The sequence below is a fragment of the Symphalangus syndactylus genome, chromosome 20 (assembly GCF_028878055.3).
Source record: "Symphalangus syndactylus isolate Jambi chromosome 20, NHGRI_mSymSyn1-v2.1_pri, whole genome shotgun sequence".
In the NCBI taxonomy this organism is placed as follows: Eukaryota; Metazoa; Chordata; class Mammalia; order Primates; family Hylobatidae; genus Symphalangus; species Symphalangus syndactylus.
In genome coordinates, this window is record NC_072442.2 from 18,811,654 (window position 1) to 18,829,074 (window position 17,421).

Here is a 17,421-nt window from a genome sequence, read left to right on the forward strand (position 1 = left end):
GATAACCTGAAAATTCGTCTGTTGTGATTATTTGCTACTCCTTTAGTGAATAAAGGATACCCAGTGAGGAATATACTGCTGGTATTTAACTGCCTGTTTACTTAGAATATCTTCTATTTGATTTTTTAGGAGACAGAGCCCTGAAGCAAAGACATCTGGGTCAGAGAAAAAGTATTTAAGGGCCATGCAAGCCAATCGTAGCCAACTGCACAGTCCTCCAGGAACTGGAAGCAGTGAGGATGCCTCAACCCCTCAGTGTGTCCACACAAGGTTGACAGGAGAAGGTTCTTGTCTTCATTCTGGAGATGTTCATATCCAGATAAACTCCATACCTAAAGAATGTGCAGAAAATACAAGCTCCAGAAATATAAGGTCAGGTGTCCATAGCTGTGCGCATGGATGTGTACACAGTCGCTTACGGGGTCACTCCTACAGTGAAGCAAGGCTGCCTGATGATACTGCCGCCGATTCTGGAGACCATGGTAGTAGCTCCTTCTCAGAATTCCGCTATCTCTTCAAGTGGCTGCAAAAAAGTCTTCCATATATTTTGATTCTGAGTGTCAAACTTGTTATGCAGCATATAACAGGTAGGACATAATAAAACATTGACTTGTTTTCATTCCTAAATTCAGTTAATTTTCTTTCATTATTGGTAATCTACTTAATGCATTCAGTTACTTTTCTGTTAGCTTTTATTATTGCATATGTTTATTTTTAATTTGTATCATTGTTAGCTTATATAATCCTCTTTGATTTTTTTTTTCTTTCAATTAACTGGAACTTATTTTCTAACAGGAATTTCTCTTGGAATTGGGCTGCTAACAACTTTTATGTATGCAAACAAAAGCATTGTAAATCAGGTTTTTCTAAGAGTAAGTATAACAAGCAACTAAAAAATTATCAACTGTTTCTCTCCATAGATTTTAGAGAAATAATTTTGAGAGAAATAGGAAATAACTTGAAAGAAACAGGAACAGGATATATTGTAACATCCATGATATATTAAATTTGTTATCTAAATCCTGGAATAAATTATCTCTCCTAATGCTGAATTCCTTCACCTTACCTTCTTTGTAAGAAAAAAAAAGTGGTTACTGTTAAAGAAAAAGTAGTAAAAAGGATTAAAAGAGTTAGAACACGCTATCTGATCTGATTTGGCAGGTCCCTTCATGTTGTATCAGTTATTTTGACCATACTAAGTAATACTATCATCATGAAAAACTTTTAGTGGCTGGGCATGGTGGTTCACACCTGTAATCCCAGCACTTTGGGAGGGCAAGGCGGGCAGATCACGAGGTCAGGAGATTTGAGACGATCCTGGCTAACACGGTGAAACCCTGTCTCTACTAAAAATACAAAAAATTAGCCAGGTGTGGTGGCACGTGCCTGTATTCCCAGCTACTTGGGAGGCTGAGGCAGGAGAATCACTTGAACCCGGGAGGTGGAGGTTGCAGTGAGCTGAGATCGCACCACTGCACTCCAGCCTGGGCTACAGAGTGAGACTCCGTCTCAAAAAAAAAAAAAAAAAGAAAAGAAAAAAAGACCTGGGCCAGGCGCAGGGGCTCACGCCTGTAATCCCAACACTTTGGGAGAGCCAGGCGGGCGGATCACCTGAGGTCAGAAGTTTGAGACCAGCCAGGCCAATGTGGTGAAACCCCATGTCTACTAAAACAAAAATTAGCTGGGCGTGGTGCCGCTTGCCTGTAGTCCTAGCTACTTGGGAGGCTGAGGCAGGAGAATTGCTTGAACCCGGGAGGCAGAGGTTGCAGTGAGTCAAGATTGTGCCACTGCACTCCAGCCTGGCGACAGAGTGAGACTCCATCTCAAAAAAAAAAAAGAAAATTAAACCCAAGGAATTTTTCCATAACATAAGTTACACGAGCCCTAGTCATATAAATCATTGGGGAAAAGAGGGTGAGTTTCTAAAATTTCACCTTAAGGCAACTTTAAATGGCTATGTCTGTGTAAAGTATCATGCATTCTGACATGGAAATTTATAGTTAAACCTATCAAACTAGAAAAATCTTAATGATTTAAAATTAGTAAAATTTCATTAAACTTGACTTTAAAAGTGAGATTACAGGCAAGGCACAGTGGCTCATGCCTGTAATCTCAGCACTTTGGGAGGCTGAGATGGGCAGATTGCTTGAGCCCAGGAATTGAAGACCAGCCTGGGCAACATGGCAAAACCCCATCTCTACAAAAAAGACAAAAAATTAGCTGGGCGTGGTGCCACGTGCCTGTAATCTCTGCTATTTGGGAGGCTAAAGTGGGAGGATTGCCTGAGCCCAGGTGGTTGGGGCTGCAGTGAGTTGTGATCATGCCACTGCACTCCAGTCTTGGTGAAAGAGTGAGACCCTGTCTCAAAAAAATAAAAATAAAAAAAGGGAGATTACAACTACTTGGGAGGCTGAGTTGGGAAGAATGCTTGAGCCTAGGAGTTCTGGGCAATGTGTCAAGACCCCATATAAAAAAAAAGTGAGATTAAAACGTTAATTTATTAAATTCTTATAATCTGAGAATTTAAAAAATACAAACCTTGACAAGTGAGTCAAGATTAAAATGCATTTCGAAATTGTCTTTTGTGGGTGGGTCCATTTTTTTTTCTGAGACGGAGTTTTGCTCTGTCACCCAGGCTGGAGTGCAGTGGCGTGATCTTGGCTCACTACAACCTCTGCCTCCTGGGTTCAAGCGATTCTCGTGCCTCAGCCTCCTGAGTAGCTGGGATTACAGGCCCGTGCCACAGCGCCTGGCTAACTTTTGTACTTTTTTTAGTAGAGACAGGTTTCACCATGTTGGGCAGGCTGGTCACAAACTCCTGACCTCAAGCGATCCGCCGACCTCGGCCTCCCAAAGTGCTGGGATTACAAGTGTGAGCCACTGCCCCCGTCCTGGGTGGGTCCTTTATGTCAGCTTGTAGAAGACCTGGCTTCTTTTTTTTTTTTTTTTTAATTTAATGTAATTTTCTTTCTTTTTTTTTTTTTTGAGAGAAGACTTGGCTTCTTTGAAACATAGGTAATGTTTTTCGTACAGTGAAGAAACTTGTATTTTAAACATTTGTTTAATATAAGAGTTCTGTTTGGTCACTAAAGTTGTATAAAACAGAGTAACTGTGATGATTATGTACAGTTTAACAGATATTCTATATTAAGATTTAGAAAAATATTCTAAGTTAATAGTCATTAAAGTAAAACAGTTTAATGATATTTAAAATTCTGGCAAAATCAAAGTAACTTTATAAAATTGTTTATCTTTCAGGAAAGGTCCTCAAAGATTCAGTGTGCTTGGTTACTGGTATTCTTAGCAGGATCATCTGTTCTTTTATATTACACCTTTCATTCTCAATCACTTTATTACAGGTAATTAGAGGTCCAAATACACAATTACATTTTTAATGTAATCATATATTTCATAGCACTTTGTATCTTACTTCACATAGTACTTATTGTATTCAGTTCAGTTTTTAACTTTCTCCTTTCATAAGCAAAAGCTTTTTTTTTTTTTTTTTTTTGAGATGGAGTCTCACTCTGTCACCCAGCCTGGAGTGCAGTGTCTCGATCTTGGCTCACTGCAACCTCTGCCTCTCAGGTTCAAGCAATTCTCCCGTCTAAGCCTCCTGAGTAGCTGGGATTACAGGTGCACGCCACCACGCCTGGCAAATTCTTGTATTTTTAATAGAGATGGAGTTTCACCATGTTGGTCAGACTGGTCTTGAACTCCTGACCTCGTGATCCGCCTGCCTTGACCTCCTAAAGTGCTGGGATTACAGGTGTGAGCCACTGCACCCAGCCTCATAAGTGAGAGCTTTAAGTGACTTACTCAGATTTTGTATCCCCAGTGCCTTGGCACATAGCAGATGCTCAATAAATATTTAATTTTTTGATACCTGAGTTTTTGTTTATATATTTCATATTTTTAAAGTACCATTAGGTTGTTATTGTTGGTCTTTGTTTCTGAAAGTAAGAACACTTACTAAATGACAGTAGCTGATAAGGTTCCATGTCAAATGGGAGTATTCTGAATTTTCAGCTTTTATTAGAATATTAGAAGACCTGGTTTCACTGGAGTTGGAGAGATGGGCAAATCTGGGATATAGTTTGGAGGTGGAGCCAGTACCCCTCAGATGGACTGGATTGGGTAGGTGGGTGGAGAGAAGCAAGAATGACCTCTGGGTTTTTAGTCTAAGCAACTGGCTGGATGGTGGTGTCATTTCATTGGGTTGAGGAAGGAACTGATTTTGAGGAGAAAAATCAATAATTTTGTTTTGAACATGTTAAGTTTGAGAGGCTAAGTAGAATTAGTAAGAAAGTGGTTCCAAATATATGTCATGAACTCAGGATAGAGGTTAGGGTGATAAATTTTGGTATTAGGAGCATATGGTTGATATTTAAAAACCACAGGACTGGACAAAACTAACCCAGGAAAGAGAGAGTATAGATAGAGAGCCCAGTACTGGACATGACCACAATTAGAAGACAAACAGCAAAGGAGACTAAGAAGAAACCAGCAGTGAAATATGAGAAATAGAAGAGTGTTGTGTTAAAAGTCTAGAAAGAAAATTATTCAGGGAGGGAAGATGGAAAAAGAGAGTGACCTTGAAATTTAGCCATACAGAGGGAGTTGATCTTGACAAGCAATTCATTGAAAGGAAGAGATGGAATCCTGATTGGAACTGGTTAAGAAAAACATGGCAGATGTCTGGTATTGATGAGTTTTTTTCGTTTACAGGCTAGAAAGGTGTCAACCATGACAAACCGTGAAGACTTTTTCCTTATTCTATGAAAGGAAGATCTAAAATCCAAACATTTTAAAAGTCTCTTTAAAATAAGCAAAAATGATCCTCCATTCCATTATTGTGAACTCTGACATCCTGCCAAACTCATATTTTTTACATATCAAAATAAAATATTTGTAGCAAATTAAAACCCTTTATTAATACTTTATCTTTGTATGTTGCTCTGATACATTTTGATGTTTTTCTTTTGGTAGCTTAATTTTTTTAAATCCTACTTTGGACTATTTGAGCTTCTGGGAAGTACTTTGGATTGTTGGAATTACAGACTTCATTCTGAAATTCTTTTTCATGGGCTTAAAATGCCTTATTTTATTGGTGCCTTCTTTCATCATGCCTTTTAAATCTAAGGTAAGAAACTCACTTATGCTTTATTGGAGTGATGTTATCGAATCACATTAATGCTATTTAGTCTTTGTTTAAATGAATCCTCCTTTTGCAATTTTACAGTTTGCTAACTAGCTTTAATTATCTGTATTATTTCAGCTTAGCAACCATTTGTTCAGGCACTTGAACCTGATTATTAACCTATTTGGATAAAATCAGAATTATATTTGCTTCAGAATAATTTTTTTTGTTGTTGTTTGTTTTTTGAGACGGAGTCTCGCTGTCGCCCAGGCTGGAGTGCAGTGGCGCGATCTCGGCTCACTGCAGGCTCCACCCCCCGGGGTTCACGCCATTCTCCTGCCTCAGCCTCCCGAGTAGCTGGGACTACAGGCACCCGCCACCTCGCCCGGCTAATTTTTTTTGTATTTTTAGTAGAGACGGGGTTTCACCGTGTTAGCCAGGATGGTCTCAATCTCCTGACCTCGTGATCCGCCCGCCTCAGCCTCCCAAAGTGCTGGGATTACAGGCATGAGCCACCGCGCACGGCGCTTCAGAATAATTTTAAAATCGGTCCCCACATCATATATGGGAAACTATTTAGATTTGTACTTATGTTCTCCAGGGCATTATCAATTGACAGTTGACTATATACAACTATTCAGTGGTTTCCCATATGCAATAAAAACTTTTAAATTCTTATAATCAGCAAAAACATACTCACATAGGTTTTACTTGCAGTATACATAAAACCATTTTCATTATATCTTTTCTTTTTTTTTTTTTTTTTTTTTTTTGAGACTGTCTCTCGCTCTGTTGCCCAGGCTGGAGTGCAGTGGTGTGATCTTGGCTCACTGCAACCTCCGCCTCCCGGGTTCACGCAGTTCTCCTGCCTCAGCCTCCCGAGTAGCTGAGATTACAGGTGCCCACCACCACACCCAGCTAATTTTTGTATTTTTAGTAGAGACGGGGTTTCACCATGTTGGCCAGGCTGGTCTCGAACTCCTGACCTCAGGTGATCTGCCCGTCTTGACCTCCCAAAGTGCTGGGAGCCACCGCGTCCAGCCTAGAAATTCTTCCAAAGCAGACCACTCAGTGACGGTAATTTGTGAGAACCAGCTTGAGGTTCATGAAGTCATAATCATTATGAAGATTAATTTTATAGTTATTTATATTATTGTATCATATTCACAGTGTTCTCAGTCTAATATTGTTTGTGCTATGTAGTTAAGTAGTTTGGGTAGCTCTATTTGTTTTCTTCTTATTTTTTAGGGTTACTGGTATATGCTTTTAGAAGAATTGTGTCAATACTACCGAACTTTTGTTCCCATACCAGTTTGGTTTCGCTACCTTATAAGCTATGGGGAGTTTGGTAACATAACTAGATGGAGTCTTGGGATACTACTGGCTTTACCCTACCTCGTACTAAAAGTAGGTAACATTACAAATCTTGTCATTGCATGATTCACATTAATGATTACTGACACATACTACTATTTTCCTCTTTAACAGTTTTATAGTTTATCTTCGTATCACTAGTTTGAAGTAATAGCAGGTTCTGTATTTGTTTAGAAATGGAGAAACGGAAATAGACTATCTTAATCCAGTGGTCCTCAGTTTTCACTGGAGGGAAGGGGAGTAGACCTTCACATAGCGTGGATTATCTAAGTAGGGAAAACAAGTGGAATAGAACATACCCATCCTCAATAGTAACATTGTCATACACATAATTCTTAAACTAGTAGAGTATCTTGTCCTGTTCTCTCCATGCCTGCGCCCCTCAACCTAATAATCACTTTATGAAACTTTAAAATCTAAATGTTAAAAACAGGTGAATCAGATAAAATTGCTTTGACTTTGACATAGTTGTTTGTATTTGTCTTGATCAAATTGTTACTCTAGGTGTTTAAATGTACTTCAGCTTGCTGAGATGGCTCAAATCTATAAATTGAATAAAATACTCAGCACAAAATGATGAGTTGTGACATATAATGAGCATTAAGTTAATATGAGGATTTGATGTTATGGGATTTCAGCTTTGGTTTTTGGGTTTAGCAGATAGGACTGTTTGAATTAATAAATGATCTCTTATTTCTCTTTTCAGCTTTTGGAATGTTTTGGGCATCTGAGAACTTTCAGACAGGTTTTGCGAATATTTTTTACACAACCAGTAAGTACTTTTTATCAGTTAAGAAAAACACCTTCACCTTTCTTCATTGCAAAAATTTTTTTAGTTCAGCAGTTTTACAAGAATGGATTTCATAAATAGATGATCCTTTTCTTTTACTTTGATTATTTTCTAGTACTTTGGCACTTGGGGCTATAATAATTTAAGAGTTTTATCTCTATGATCAGATTCTTGAATGACACATTGACAACCACCTGCTAATTGTTGCAGTGCTTATATATTTGAACTTGTCTCTTGCCCCTTCAATCCACTGGACATTTTTAAGGGCTTGTAAACCCTTAACAATCTTACGAACTTTTGTTCCTCTTTTTTAATCCACAAATGGGGGCTTTGTGTGTTCCTATTAACTCCTTATTCACCTGTGAAAATCCTTCCACTGTAATTTATTGTGTATGTTTAGAAAGCTCATTGCCAAAAATCATGTCTCTTGCAGTTTTCTTACTGGAACAAATTTCCCCATTGCTCAATTATATGTGCACAAATAAGTTCATGGCATGAAATTTAACAATTAATTGAGTCTCTGGTGTCATTTATAACATTATTATGTGATTCTATTGATGTTGCAAATTGCAGTGAAAGGATGTCATAGAGAACCCTAATTTACTACTTAGTAGCCTGAAAGGTTCCTAGTACCTATGTGTGGTCACCAGACTTCAGGGTTTGATTCTCAACTTTGCAGTCATTTCATCAGGGCCCAAGGAGACTGACTTAAAAGAATGCCAACCGAATAATATACCGTAAAAATAAAAAAAGAATTATGTCTACAAAGTAAACAAGACTAACTGGCCAGGGCATCTTTTCCCTAAGATAGAGTTAGCAATGTAGAAACAAACTTTGCTACATCCTATGCAAGCTTCTTTCTCTAGACAAGACAATAAAATTCAGAGAGTTCAGCTTCGTCCAAGTCAGTTCAACTGATGATTATGTGAGCATCAACCATTTTACTATAACTGGTCTTGTAAGATTTGTGCCGAAATACTCTCAAGAAAATACCCTGATATTTTCTCTGAGACAAACTACAGAGAGGATATCAGTCATCAATACTTGGATTTGTTCAAGTCTTCTTTACCAGGGAAATGGCAGTTACCATCTGGAGAGGGAGTCTCCAAGATGCCAGATGAGTAATGTTTTAAAAGCTTGTCAGCATAATTATCTGCAAATGTACTTTGCTAAATGACACCTCACTGAAGGGAAATTGACATCAAGATCATCTAACAGTATCCTGACTTGTTTCTGAAATCTTTATCACCAGTCTCAAAAAACCTTAATTTTTAATATCCTTATCCTTTGAGTTTTACTTTGATTTTGATGTTGTTAGCTTGAGATGTTTTAGTACAAGAAGTTTAGATAACTTCAGCTATGTTAAGTCATGTTTTACCCTCATGACTGTGACTGAACTTGGGTGTTCTTACATCTCTTTAGTTACCTCTTCCCCATCATTTCTACAGAAAGCAGGTTTCATTTGTAACATTTTGATTTCTCCAAATTTCACTGAGGGTTATTGACATCACATCTAGTTAATGACTAAGTTCTGAATCTGGTGAGGAAGTTAAAATCTTAGAGACGAGAAACTTGTTATTAGGACATTAGAAGAGAAGAAAATTCAAATAATTGCATTTTTGTTCAGTTAGTTTTGACAGTCATTATTCTACCCAAGCGACATTTACAGTTGCAGTTTCTCTGTAAAACTTTCATGTTTAGCACTAAATGCTTTTTATAATTTGGAATAATAATTTTTAGACCTAGTGGCAGAAAACTCTTCAGTGGTCCCTAAGTCTTCTTATTGCACTCACTTGGAGACGTTTCAAATAATAGATTACTGGGTCACATCCCAGTATGTCTGGTCCTAGTCAGTCAATATTGTGTGGAACAGAGAAATCTATTTTTAAAGCAAGCTTTCCACATGAGTTACATTCAACCAGCCAAGCTCTGGCTGGATTGACTTTATGAACCACTGCTGCAGGTAATAAGTTAGCTCAATTTGGCAGTCCTAGGTCAAATAATACATGGCTATAGATTTTATAATAGTTACATTTCAGATTGCTTAGTCTCTTAAGCCAGTTATATTGAATTTGAAGCACTGTCATCCTTTGTAAAGCTAGTAGATCTAACAATCTTTCAAAATCCTATTATGTATTATTTAATGATTTCATCTTGGTGCACTCAAGAGGTGGTTCTGTATATGTGGTTCAGCTTTGAAATGTTTGTATCCTTTGGGAAGGTTTTCAAATGCCTGGTTTCAGGGAGATTTGAGAAGTACAGCATCACTTATGTAATTTGAGGAACAGGAAAGAAATAAATTTGTAGATGAACAGAACTTACTATCTTCATAGAGTTATGGAGTGGCTGCCAGCAAGAGACAGTGTTCAGATGTGGATATTTGTTCAATATGTCAAGCTGAATTTCGGAAGCCAATTCTTCTCATCTGTCAGGTAATTATATTTTTAAATTTAAAAACCTAAATACAACAGCTCTCTGTGACTTGCAAAAGTCACATTTATGTTTGTTGTAAGGCAAAAAAAAAAATCTAGTGTTTAGTGGAAGGTAGCATTCAGGGTACATACTAGTGGATTGGCTAAGTTTTGTCCCTCATGTTCTGATAATTTTTATGCAGAGGAGTGTATGAAGGGGAAAAAAATAATTCAACTGGCAGAGTGAATACCAAAGTGATTAAAAAACAGGCTATTTTATAATTGGATACTAGCCATTTAGAACAATACTGACATTTGTTACTGGATTGTGGCCCTTTCCTATACTTTATGGCAGTTACTAGTAACTCAAAAGACTTTAAGCTGTTATCATACTTAATCTTAAAGGTGTCACCTAAGGATAGCTTTTATGGTTAAATGGATGGTACAGCCAGAACACTAGTGGCCTCTACCAATCATACTGCTCTTTGTCTTCTTGAATGTTTCATACGTTCTCCATTTTCACAATTGTAAAATGAGGGGATTAGCGCTCTTCAAAATCTCTTTCAGGCCGAACACAGTGGCTCATGCCTGTAATCCCAGAACTTTGGGAGGCCAAGGTGGGTGGATCACCTGAGGTCAGGAGTTCGAGACCAGCCTGACCAACATGGTGAAACCCTGTCTCTACTAAAAATAAAAAAACTAGCTGGGCATGGTGGTGGCAGTCCCCTGTAATCCCGGCAACTCGGGAGGCTGAGGCAGGAGAATCGCTTGAACCCGGCGGGGGGGCGGAGGTTTCAGTGAGCCCAGATGGTGCCATTGCACTCCGGCCTGGGTGACAGAGCAAGACTTCAGTCTCCATCTCAAAAAAAAAAAAAAAAAATCCCTTTCATTCCCTACAATGTGATGGATTTAAAATGATTATCAAGTATAAAATCTAATTGTTAATTCCATTACAGCATATATTTTGTGAAGAGTGCATTACCTTTTGGTTTAACACAGAGAAAACATGTCCACTCTGCAGAACTGTGATTTCAGACCATATAAACAAATGGAAAGATGGAGCCACTTCATCACACCTTCAAATATATTAAGTTGTATAAACTATTAAGGCCACAAAATACTAATGTCATTTGGTCATAATGACTACAGATAAGGCATCAGAATGGATTTTCAGGGCTACAAGAAAAATGTTTCCAGATGGTTTTAGAATGTAAGACTTATGGTCCAATTCACCAAAAGATTAAATGAAAGAACCCTGTGTTTTAAAATATATATAATGTTCAACCTAATGTATATGCAACATTTATTCTATTCTAATTATTTGACAGGTAACTGCAGTGTTAAATTGTAAATGTGTTTTCTTAATGTTACCAAAACAGCAATTTGAAATTAGAACTAGTGGTTTTAGAGAACTCAGGTATTCTTTCCTGACATTGTTTTCAGAATAAAGAATATTTTTCATAATATTTTAAGATACATACTATCTAAAAGTAGAATTTTGTTCAGCATTGACTTTTATAATTCTCATCCTAAAAATTCTTACTATTTTCATAAAATTTGTATTTTTAAATGAAAATTCTAAATGTTGTATTTTATCAGTAACAGATTTTCTAAGTGAAGATTAATTTACTGAGGATGATCCATTTTAGTATTGTATTATTCTCTGTAGTAAGATTAGTAATCAGTTAAATGATGTAAATTCATTTTGTCTCTGGACGTCATAAATTCTTCCTGCCATCAGCTTTAATGTTCGTGGTCATGCTTTTTGTATAGTACCATGGGAGTATCTTGAAGTAACTATTAAAATAATTCATGTGGATTATAAACAGCTGGCTTACTTGATGATTTGAATAGTATAGAAAACAAGACAAATGGCCAGGCATGGTGGCTCACACCTGTAATCCCAGCACTTTGGGAGGCAGAGGCAGGAGGACTGCTTGAGCCCAGGAGTTCAAGACCAGCCTGGGCAACATCCCATCTCTATTTAAAAAAAAAAAAGAAAAAAGTTTCAAGACAGATGCCCTAAAATCTTAGAAAAGAATTGCCCTTATAATTAGTCTTCTCCATAAAAGTTTTGGAATTTTATGCTTGAATCACCATCAATTGGAAGATTAAAGCTTGCACTGAGAGGTAGTCATGAGGGTTTGATAGTGTGGTTTTTTCGCCTCTAGGTATTTGTGCAGGGTGCTAGAAAAGGGAATGAAGCACTTTCTCCCCTTGTTACCTCTGAGGAGGAATCTGAAATCTAAAACATGTCTGAAGGGCTGCTAGTGCTTATATCTAAGTTTAGAGTACATCTATCAATCAGTTTGTAGTTGAGGAAAAGGTGGTAGAAAAACTTAGGAAGTAGAGGTAGAAAACAGATTTGCTGTACTGATAAGACAAAAGCTAAACCAGCACATGGATTAATAAGGATACTGACCAACTGGCTATAGAAGGCACTTTCATGACTGTATGGCCATCCAAATTGACAAACGAACATTAGAAAGTCTGTACCTTTTTTTTCTCTCCAGGTAAATACTACCAGGTTGTAAGTACAACTATATTCAATTACAGTATATTTCACTCTGTTATCTACTTTGAGACCCACTACAAATATTATTTAAATGGCTTTGTGGTGATGCTAATAGTTGTATTATTTAGGTATACAGCAGAGGATGGGTGAGAAAAGCAATTTGGGATTACAATTCGGCTGTGAAGGATAGCCAAGATGACTTCCTGTTCAAACACAAGAATAGCATTTTACTTCAGCCCTATTACAATACCTATTTAATATATTTGCTTACTCTGTAACTATTCAGACAGCGCTGTTTCTTAATGTGATTAAATAACCAAGGAGGTGCATGGTGGGGTTTTTTTTTTTGGAATGCAGTTTATCTATAAATTGAAAAGGGAGAAAATCTAATGGAGCTATGCCATCCAATAACAATGCTGATGAACTGGAAGCATTTCTTCCATCCCTCTGATTCCTTCACCTCAAAAAAAGATAATGTAGATTCAGAAACTCATTTACTCTGAATTCAGATCATGACTTCTAAAAGATTGTTTTACCAGTATTGATACACTACTATGTTGTATAGCAAGGTAAAATCAGTTTGAGAGCTTCTGTAGAGAAATCCCCTTGGAAAGTATGGTATAATTACCTCACAGAAAAGAAGTGGTTAATGCAAAATACCCAGCTTACACTAGATATATTGAGACATTAGTTAAAACACATTTGTTCACTATGTTATTTTGTGCATACATATCAAATTATCAATGTAGCTGAACAAGTGTAGCTGAACAAATTGTTGATTGTTAGCACAAGAAGGTCTTCCTAGAGTTTTTTATGAAGCTAGCTTTCAGGTAGGTTGTTACATGTATTTTTTTAAGTAAACAATTCATGTCTACTATCTTGACATAACTTGAAAATCAAAGATGTGTAACATCTAATATAACAGTACTAAAACTTGTTATATACTTAAATAGCTTCCATTTCTCAGCAGAACAGCTTTTAAACCATTCCTTACATACATAGTTTATTTATGACAACTTGAACACATCTGACATGTTAATGAAAATAAATTATTTAAACCATTTATACACCTGATATGTATACTAATTCCTTCCTATCTTAGGATAATAAAAAAATAAATGACTTCTATTTTATGTTCATTCAAATTTGCATTTAATTTCTATTTACATTCATTCAATCTGAAATCAAATAATACAGTAAACTAAATACAAGATGAAAAGCAGAACAGGTGTTACCCTCATAGCACTCCTAATAAGGCAGCTGAAGAATTTTATTTACTGATAGATGCAAAGCCAACTTGGGATAGGAGAAACAATAGTTTAAAGAGCAAACACAAACATAGATGAACCCATCTTTCAGATGTTATTCCAGATAATCCACTGAGATAATACTTGTGCTATAATGTTAAGAATCACACAAGAAAAAGTACTGTATTAATCAGCAACAGACCACAGGTTATGTGTGACAAATACTTTTGTGATAGTTTGTCCAGCTTGCTAGTGTCTACTATGAAAAAAGGTAGATGTTTGGACATTGATGTTTTTGAGAAATTAACCATTTTCAAAGCCTTAAAATCTATTCTTCATAAATTCAACATTTCTCATGGGAATAATCTTAGATCTAGCCCTTGTAAGCTAGGAACCATATGATTAACTGAATATTCAAAATAGGTCCTATATTAAATATATAATCCAAGGCTCAGTATATTAATACTATCTAAGATGCATCTTGTTTATAATCATTTATTACTTATAGTAAAGAATGTTGAATTTATGGAGTATCATACATGCATCCTCCACCCCTCCCCTCAAATTATCTTCTATCTTAAAAAATAGTATGGAAAAATCCTTCTTGAAGGATTCAAATTAGTTAAGACTATAAAGGGGGAAAAAGAACATAATTTTCCTAAAAATCTGGTTCAAAGTTCAATAATTAATACTTTACATTGTTAATCACAGCTGGTTTATAAATCCCAGTTTAGTTATTCTGTAATGCTACAAACCTTATAAAATCAAATTAGTAAACTTCAATTCAGTGATTATATTTTAATTAAAAAACAGCATGTATAAAATAAAAAAATATCCTGTAATAACTGATTTTAAAGAAAATAATCAAGTGATGAAAAAAAAGCACTTAATCTCTTATACACTTACCTGGTATAATCATAAACAACCTTCTTAGAAACTCAAGACTAGTAATATCGACATCATATTTTAAACTATGCTTGGATTTTACAAATAAATATAGATAAGCCATATTGCATAGGTGTGTGCTTTCTGTCTGTGACACTAATGTGACACTTGACATGTTTTCACAGTCATAGTAGGGATATCCATTTATGAAACAAGTTCTCAATAAACTTTCCACAGCATGGGAAATAAATTTCACTTAATAAATGTGAAGTCAGAAAAACTATGTATTTGTGTGGATGGCAGCTGTGCAATTAATGCTTTTTATGCAGAAAAGTTGCAGTGTTTGCCACTATTGCTGGCACTACTAATTATGAAAATGGTTTAACTGGGGTGGTTATAGCCAGCCAATCACAGTGCTCATGTTACTAGCAAATAGGACCTAGGAGGAATATTTTGGTGTATAAGTTTCACTGGAATTTGGTCAGGCAGTCAACACTACAGTTAGTAAACATATTTGAAAACAAGTATCAAGAGTATCGCAAGCCATTTACAGTCTGAAATAATGCCTGTACATATCACCATAGCTTTTCGGGTTCTGTTTTTTCAGACATCGCAAACTGTCAAAGAACAAGGATCTGCACTTTTTAAGTATAATTTCTGCCCTTAATTATTATTGTAGCTTCTAATTTACTAGCAACAGTCAAAGTTCTCAGTAGGCTGCTGCAATGAGGGAGGAGGGGGAAGACGGAGTGATTTTTTTTTTAAAGGCTTTCTGTCCAAAGATGAACTTTTATCGATTCTTTCAATTATTGCCACAATTGAAAAGGTGTATTTCCAATCATTTTTCATGGTTCTGTTTTTGCTTACTGTCATAGGATTTCATCCCATCTCATTTGAGTTGCAATTTCAAAAAGCAAAGCCTTGCTCTTTTCTGACTGAATTCAACATGCATAAAGAATTTTATGGCTTGGATCCTATGGCTCAAAAAGGTTTGAAAACATAGCAAGCAGCATCTATTTAAAAAAATCCTAGGGTTGCAAAATATTACAAATTGACTTTGCACACTCAGACTGAAGACATTATAAAAGACAAACAAAAAGAGGTGATAAAACTCAACTGCAACTGCATGATCATCTATTATACCAGTATGCACTGAAATATATTTTTATAAAGCTCTGCAGATATTAAACCCTTTCACCAGCTAAAGTCATGGAAATGCTCTCTTTAAGGCAGGAAATATTTAAGAAAGGTAAAGTTACCTTTATTTTTATTCTTTGTACCTGTAAATCATTTATGTAGATTTTGTTACAATTTCAAAAACATAGTGTCCTGTTAACATGTTTCCTAAATTAAGCCACTAAGTTTTCTTTACTGTGGAAGACATTCATCAAAAGGCCATCAAATATTTTTACAATCAAAAAATGTAGCCCCAGTATAGGAGAAAAAAAAAAATAGACCTTTTTTTCTTTTTAAAACTGTTGAGGAAAAAAATATAAGGAAGGTAGACAGCAGAAACAGTAGAAAGAAGTAAAACTGAAAATCTTACCAATTTGCTGTAAAGAGATTAGACAGAGAGTGGGCCACAGCAACACCCTCTTCCCCTGGATATCCCTATCTCCCTCACCTTGCCGACCGCAGTATGTATTTTTTATCCTGACTCTCTTCTGTTGTTCAGCCATGGGTTGAACACATTTGGCGTCTTGAACCAAATACTGGTATAAGAACAGGTGGCGATTTTTTTTTCCAGTGCAATGCAGGCCTGGGACAATGATGAAATGTAGGACATACAACTTATGCCCATTCCAAGGCTTCCAGTTAAGCTTAGCACATAGCAGTACTGCAAGTAGAAATGATTAAATAGATTCTTTTTTTTTTTCTCATATTACAGACAGGTATTGCAGCTGGGTTACTGAAAATAAACCCCAGGTCCACCCCAATCCCTCAAACAAGCCACAGCTGTGGTTAACAATGATTCATTTGCATTTTATTATTTCACCAAGAGAAGAAACAGAAGTTGTCTGGCTTTCTTCACACCAACCAATAATTTCGCATTTTAAAGTTTGGGATGTTTTTCATAATGAGCTGAATCAAAAATCTATTTGAAAAATATATATTTATATAAAAAAAAGATTCAGGTTGTTTGCACGTAAAACAACAATTGGTAAGTTTCTTTTGTCTTTGATTCCATGTTGCTGGAAAAAGTTTGACCAAGCTTGCATGCTAATTTGTCCTTAGTTGCAAGTATTATAGGCAATTTTGTACTTTGCCTAATGAAAGGATAACCCTTCTTCGACACAATCAGAACTCAACAGTGATTCAGAAGCAACATCCTACCCTTAATACTGTCAGTTTCGAGTCATCAACATGAAAATCCTTGATAAGGTTGAGAAGATGTCGCGAGGAATCAATTGATGTGCCTAAGAGTTCAGCAATACTATTTTGCTTTAAGTTTTTTTTTTGCACCATTGATTGATTTTTCAAAATCCATGTTTATTTTTCCTGTGTCCGAAGTGTTCTATGTAATGACACTGACTCTCTGAAACTGTCATTTTGAGTCTTGTTTCACCTTGCAGGATGCTCACACATTCGCCCTCTCCACCTTTTTTGCCTTAAATTCATTAAAAGCATTGCTCTGTCATAGATTCATACGCAGGTGCTCTGGCCGTTTGGAGATCATGGGAAAAGCTTGTTTTTTGTATGGCCCAGAGTTCGGCTGTCGTATTGGAAGTGGTGCCGATGCTTCCCCACTCATTGTCACATCCATCTGCTCTATGCCACTTGTTTCCATTGGGTATTCCACAGGTGTCTGAGGATTTGCTGTGCTGGCTGAAGCACCTCTTCCCCAGAAATCCCCAGGAGAAAATTTGACTGGGCTTTAAGATAAGGAAGAGCTATCATTCATTTGCTTAAGGGTCATCTCAACAAGACATATTTCCTTTACATTTAAAGGGAGTGGGGTAACATGACATTTATTTTCATTTAATTTTATTTTCACATGGATTAGCACAAAGACAAAAATTGAACTATCTCTCCCCTGCCTAGATTAACTGCTAGAATTT

The 17,421-nt window shown here is 36.4% G+C and overlaps 2 protein-coding genes across 7 annotated transcripts in view; one reads left to right on the forward strand and one right to left on the reverse strand.

The window, feature by feature from the left end:
* The first annotated feature begins 129 nt into the window (after positions 1-129).
* RNFT1 (ring finger protein, transmembrane 1) lies at positions 130-11,541 on the forward strand. The gene is made up of 8 exons (XM_055256747.2): positions 130-587; positions 796-872; positions 3,259-3,359; positions 4,990-5,143; positions 6,389-6,547; positions 7,221-7,286; positions 9,638-9,736; positions 10,672-11,541. Exons 1-8 carry the CDS (start codon positions 185-187, stop codon positions 10,804-10,806), a joined length of 1,194 nt encoding a protein of 397 aa, XP_055112722.1. The 5' UTR covers positions 130-184; the 3' UTR covers positions 10,807-11,541.
* A 4,783-nt stretch (positions 11,542-16,324) lies between these two features.
* RPS6KB1 (ribosomal protein S6 kinase B1) overlaps positions 16,325-17,421 on the reverse strand; it is a 57,177-nt gene continuing 56,080 nt past the window's right edge. For 5 of the 6 annotated variants that reach the window (XM_055256731.2, XM_055256733.2, XM_063628518.1 and 2 more), the window contains one exon: positions 16,325-17,235. In XM_055256731.2, the coding sequence (XP_055112706.1) occupies positions 16,998-17,235 (238 nt within the window). In that variant the 3' untranslated portion in view covers positions 16,325-16,997. Of the gene's footprint in view, positions 17,254-17,421 lie in introns of all 6 variants that reach the window. The other variant, XM_063628519.1, reaches the window with a different exon arrangement.

What these genes read in the sequence shown, in the direction of transcription:
- RNFT1 (XM_055256747.2), top strand. Translation starts at nt 185, where the DNA reads ATGCAAGCCAATCGTAGCCAACTGCACAGTCCTCCAGGAACTGGAAGC. An exon ending in TCTCAATCACTTTATTACAG is followed by an intron (nt 3,360 to 4,989) that starts GTAATTAGAGGT and finishes TTCTTTTGGTAG; the next exon opens with CTTAATTTTTTTAAATCCTA. An exon ending in CAATTCTTCTCATCTGTCAG is followed by an intron (nt 9,737 to 10,671) that starts GTAATTATATTT and finishes ATTCCATTACAG; the next exon opens with CATATATTTTGTGAAGAGTG.